At 32.6% G+C, this 6,418-nt stretch overlaps 1 protein-coding gene across 1 annotated transcript in view; it reads left to right on the forward strand.

The window, feature by feature from the left end:
* LOC111618792 (dedicator of cytokinesis protein 9-like) overlaps positions 1-3,347 on the forward strand; it is a 105,249-nt gene extending 101,902 nt beyond the window's left edge. The window contains 1 exon segment of the mRNA XM_023360362.1: positions 2,040-3,347. Coding sequence (XP_023216130.1) covers positions 2,040-2,120 — 81 coding nt within the window. The 3' untranslated portion in view covers positions 2,121-3,347.
* The last annotated feature ends 3,071 nt before the right edge of the window (positions 3,348-6,418 follow it).

Below are 6,418 nucleotides of genomic sequence, written 5' to 3' on the forward strand. Positions count from 1 at the left end.
GTAACATTCATTTTTTTCTTGTCTATCTGGTAGCTTAATTCCCGACAATACTTTGTTTAACCTTTTACAGTCTTTTGTTGAACAATTATCAGGATGTTTCCTTTAAGGTTTAACAAGTTCCTAAAAGTCTATGGGGTCTTCCCCCCTTTCAGTGCGGACTTACTATCTGCCGCTCGGGCGTGCACGTGAGTGCGAGTGTTAGCTATGGCGCTTTCTTTTTTCGTCGGTGAGTTGGTTTTATCTTCTCTTTTTAACTTTCTAAGGTGATGGATGAGGAATCCTTCATCCTAACTAAACATAAGCCCCAAACAAAAATATAATAAAAGCAAAATAAAAGTAAATAAAAATAACGCTCGGACTTGGTTCCTTACAAGTTGTCCAATAGTAGTAGCCTGAAGCCCTTTAAATATCTCAATCTGCAACTTGTAACACAATTTTACCCAGTCGTATTTTGTGAGATAAGAGAAAAAAGGGTAGTCCATGGATAAGGTGACACCCGAAAATATGCTACTGTAAAAGCAAAGCAATGTTACCAGATTAGATTTGTTCTCTTACAGTACGAAAGAGTTAATGTATGCATATGACAGTTTGGATAGAATTTTCATTTTGAATTGCAAAGTATCTGTATTTCGAACTAGCCGAATTCCTTAATGCATAAATCTCTATACCACCAACTGGGACAAAAGTACAGTTACAAACTAAAGGGAGTTTGAATTAATGAGGATTTCCTGTATCGGGAGATGACTCTTTGGACTCCAAGTACCAGGAGCAATAATTAATAAATCTTCATTATACATTTTATAACTGTTTTAATATTCCTATTAATGACAGCCAATAAAACCAATAGTTTTACTCATTTATCTCAATTACAATAAATGGATCCTACCATACCTCTAGAAGCTGGATTAATTTTGGGTTAAAATTAAGCTAATTTTTTAATTAGTTTAAATTACTGAATTTTGTCTAAAGGTAGAACTCGATTAAAATTTAAAAGTAATTTCTAATTATTAATCTCATCACAATATGATGACTTAACAATAGAATTTGGCCCAAAGATAGGTGGTTAAGTAATGAAAATCTTAAACTATTTAATAAAACTGTTAAAATAAACTAAAATTGAGTTTTTTTTTTTGTCAGCAATTATGCTCGATTTTATTTCATATTATTTTAAAAAAGAATGCCAAAGTATCTACAGAATTTATTTGATACTGCCACATTACTTACTACAGTATAGCAGAGGTTTTCTTATTACAAAGAAAACTAAATAAAAATTTTTGTACAGTAGAATTTGCTTTTATGGTCTCATAGATATGATAAATTGAAACTGCAAGTCTTGGAAATACAGTCTGTACGATATAAATTTTATACAGGATTCTGCATGGTTTTACATCAGTTGTGTGTAAATTCATCGAAGTTCAGACGATTATTTGGAACTAAAATATGAAGAGATGACATTAATTTATTGTGGGCTTTCTTGTGGTGTTTACAGCAAAGTTTTCTTGACAATTACTTTATGAATTGTAATGTCCTGTAGCTCTTTTTATAAAATGTAAACACGGAAGTTACAAGAATTAGGATTAGTATTCTAATATACAGTTGAGAATCTGAGAAATAATACAAATACTTGGTACTCATTATCGTCTTTTATTAGTTTGTGATTTAATTTGTACATAAAAATAAATGTTTTTTTTCTCCTGTTTTTTTCCATAATAACTATACCTACTTTTGCACCCTACTGTGTATTACATGTTTTAATGACTCTTGTTTCCACTATGGCTACCAATTTTGTTACTTATACCAAACCATAGGTTTTTTTACATTTAATACATAACACAATAGGAAACGTGATTTAATTACGCTATTCCACCGTAGGTTATCTTTAATATACAAAAAGTCACTTGCCAAATAGCAAACCTTATTGTTTACGTCACTGTTGTTTGTTTGTAATTAATAACATAGCGTTCTACACCCTGTCGCATATATTATTCCTTTGTACAATTAACAATAATGGTACTAAAATAATTTATTATTATTTTTAGATACTTTTAGAAGATTTGGGAACATTCAGGAGAACGTCATTAGAAGTGTTTAATTTCATCAGCGGTTCCAGCACCGCATGACATGGTCATCTCTGCATTTATATCGGTGCCTTACGTGACGTGGACTGTGCAATTACCGTGTATAATAATGAGAGAGAGAAAACGTGCATTACACAATGTAACATGTTAATATTCATAAGCAAATGCCAAAGAAAATTGCCGTGCAGCTTATCCGTAGACTTTTAGAAAATTCGTGAGTAAAGTGACGTATCAATATGTTTCGTACGTAATTTTTTTAAATCTCTATTTATATTTTTACTTTTCGACCAGAGTCGAGCAATCTAGACGTTTTTATTATTATTTTGTAAGTTATTACTAACAAATTTGTTATCCGATGCATATTTATTACGTAATTTAGATGTAAGAGTGCGGAAATCACCAATTTACATTCGTACAATCGGTTAATGACCGTCCACGCACGTACGTTGATGGTTTTTAACAATAATACAGGGCTGTGGAGTCGGTAGATTTTTACACAACTCTGATTCCAATCAGAGGTGGACTTGTTAACGTCAGAATTTTTGAGCCTACTTTATCACATGACCTCAGAATATAGCTCTAATAACGATTGGAATAAAAAAGTTTCTACATTCTAAGCAATGACAGTCAATATATAAATATGTATTCAATAATTTTTAAGTTCAACCACACTGGAGATATGACACGACCCCTTCTATGTCTATACCCTGTTGACCTTTAATAGCATTAATGCCCTTTATACACATGCTACTGTGTCAAATTTTGTTTCTTAAACACTTTTTCAAAATGAGTAAGATTTAATATTTTAAAACAGAATAAAGAAATTAGACGCCACCATACGCGCGTTCGAATTTTTCGCTTTATTTGAAATTTTTTGGGTTCAAGAGATCTCTAAATGTATAGATTTGCAAAAAACTCTGAGGGTCAAATACTTTCCCAACTTGTTATGTATATAAAAATCCGATAAAGTAAAAAGGAGTTGGAGTCGGGAGGGATTTTTGACGACTCCGATTCCACAGCCCTGCAATAATACTTGTGCCTTTTAGAATTTCGTTACTGTACAAAATACGCATTGAGTTGTAATAAGTTTTATATTTGTCGCTTGTCCAATGTAACCCGTTTTACTTTAACGGCATAATATTAACTGTAATGAAAGATTCCCGACACGTGCCATATTTGTAACTGTCTTTCTCTCTTTCTCTTTACAGAACTTTGTTACTAGTTAAGTCTCAAAAGACTACGGTATTCTAATAAAAGAAACAAATTTAATAATTGTGTACTTGTTTATCAGTCTAAATAAACACAGATGTGTAACTAAATTGACTTGTGAAGCATATTTCGACTTCTAACAACAGAATAAAGTACTTTCACCTCAAACTGTATACAAGTTAATTGTATTTAACAAGAGATGGCTGCATATACATAAAATGAAACTCTGAGAGAAAAGATCGATTAAGATTACACTCGCTTATTCACAAAGCATTTTTTAATGAAAGACTTAAATTTTAACTTTAACAAAGAATATGCTCAATGGTAGACTCTGTACATAAGCTTTTTTTTTCTTTTAATTGTATCATATGTTAGATGAGAGAATTTTAATGTAGCAAGTTTATTTTGTATTATAAATAAAACTTGATACTGGTTTGGCAATCAGTTAACAATCACCTTACAGATTCTTAAAATATAAATTGTGATCCCGTCGTAAATAAGCAGCTCTACTTTTGTGATTTTATTACTATGCGCAATTCTATCTTATGTACACACAGTTATATGTGTATAAATTCTAAGGAGACCACCTTTACGAAAGAACAAAATTCTTTGGAATCGTCCATTCCAAAGAGTAAAGGTGGAAATCGGTTTGTTATATCAGTAATTTTGACACACTACTAAAAATAATGGTGAATGCAGCTATTTTGGCAATGTTTTTTTAGCATTTTAGGCTACTAAAAGCTGCTATAAAACCAATCATTTAAAACTTAACGTCCCTGATACAAAATATAGAATTTGCTCGTGTCAGAAACACATTGCACCAAGGGGGAAAACGGATTAATGTGTTACACGCACAAGTTTCAGAATTGCATTCAATATGCCACCATATTGAATGCAACTTTGAAACTAAACGGGAAGGGAATCACACAACACGTCATTTAGGATCAGAATTTCACGAGGAATCAATTGCCGAAAGATTTTATTGACCTACCTCAAATTGTGTAATGTACATAATTAACCATGTGCTTGATTTATGTACATTCTTAGGATACATTCTATATTCTGTAGCAGGGGTGTTGACTTTCTTTCTCACCCTGTATAATTACTTAATATTTACGGAAATTGCATAGCAAGGGTCTTTTAATTTCGTATTTCTGTCACTTAAAGATCTTTAAGTAAAATTACGATCCCGTGAATAACTCCGAAGAAAACTTGTTTCCGGCCCACAAATATAAAAAAGACCACAAACCGAAACATTGTTTGCTTCAGGACCTCCAATTGTTTTTTCTATCCCACTAAAAAATACCCTAAATTTTCGTTTCTGTAGCATTAACCCCAACAATACAAATGCTTTAAGTGTTGTGTTGTGTTATGTGTCTAGGTTTTAAGAAAATTTCAATTAATAAGGCAAATCGTCATTAATTAATTTATTTATTTTTGAATAATATACTTGGTAGTGGACAATTGTGGAGAGGAGACTGAATTTAGAAATTTATGGACAGCTAATTGCTAATTCTTCTTTGGGTTTTAAACACAGACAACACCCCATCCAACACCAGTCAAAACATTGGAAATTAATGCAGTCTCTTTAATTTTTAAAAAAATCTAGTGAATCACTTAACTTTTCCAGCAAGATTTAGTGGCGCCAACTCTTATAAAATGGCAAAAGGCTTAATTTTGTAAAAAATTGTAAATGCTAATAACAAGTAAAATTATCATTAAGTCAGACCCTATTCAAGATACACACAACCCCCATTATCTTTCCATCCTCTGGACCTTTATTAAGGGTATTGTTGCTATTAAACAAAATTTTCAACAAAAAGCACAGGAGTGCCATTGAAATAAAATGTAATAAATGTATGGGAAATGGCAATTCATGATAATACATACCATCAAATAGTGGTTGTACGTGCATAACCTGGGATATGCCTGTATTTCCAAAAATTGCCATCTTGCGGCAATGATTTAATTCTTGGATACCGACATCGAGTGGCCTCTGCAGCTAAAAATGTGTGTGTTGTTGCAGGTCTCATGTACTTTTTCCCAAACTCCTTTGACAGTACCCTTTAATTTGTAAATTAAATGGCACATAATACACACCAGCAACCGTTAATTTTGGCTTTAAAGAGGGAAAACATAACAGAATTCCCCAACAACCCCAAAAAATGGTGGCCGTAGTCTATTTTTTTGGAATTGTTGCCTTAGATTTTCTTGATTGCGGCAATCAACGCCTTTCTGTGTGGTGTGGTGCGAAACTACTATACGATAACTGGCTCAAATATTTTTTTTGCGGTGCATTAAAAATTCACTACTGCTTTGGCAGCACTCGAATGCCTGTCTTGTGCCTAACTTACGCCAAGAAGATTGCATAGATCTCAAAGAATTGTAGTTTTTGAATGCCTGCTATTCTGTGGTGTTTGTTCTTATGCTAATGCAACTGTTTCAGGAGTGTGCGCTTTTGTCAGTTTGCCTTGACAGAGAATTCATTGATGATGATGATGATGATGATGATGATCCCCATCTGTGCAAAACTACTTACATTCCCTTCAGTCCAGTATTTCACTGTGGAAAGATTCCCACATACAGCAACCAGATGCCATATTGTTTACTCAATTTTTATGAAGGTATGTACAGCTATAAATTTTTTAACATGTTAGAATAAAACAGAACAATATGTCTACTCACAATAGTATGTATGCTAAAGCTGAGAGAAGAGGTACCAAATTTTAACTGCAACATAACTGAGACACGAGGGAACAGACGGTATACCCGAATTTGTATTCTAAATTGTTCGGACCGAAAACCGTTGGATGTTACTACAAAATTTAACAATCTTGTTAATATACCGGTATCTCTCTACACCCATCTGTGATATGTCATGTCGATCCAATGTTTACTGTTATTACATCGGTAACAATACTAAAGTTTTACTTTTTCAAGCAATTTTAAGTTTATTAAATTAACAATGAATCAAATAAATTATGTAACATAGAAAGGGAAGACAATTCTGTAAAATTATACAAGTCATATATGTATATAAATAAAAAACAATCCGAATATAAATTACAAGACAAGGAGAATTAGTCGACTTTAACTCGAACGCGCGGACGACGCACGCGAACACGGAACAC

The sequence above is a fragment of the Centruroides sculpturatus genome, unplaced genomic scaffold, assembly GCF_000671375.1.
Source record: "Centruroides sculpturatus isolate CEXI.00-Female unplaced genomic scaffold, Cexi_2.0 scaffold13, whole genome shotgun sequence".
NCBI lineage: Eukaryota > Metazoa > Arthropoda > Arachnida > Scorpiones > Buthidae > Centruroides > Centruroides sculpturatus.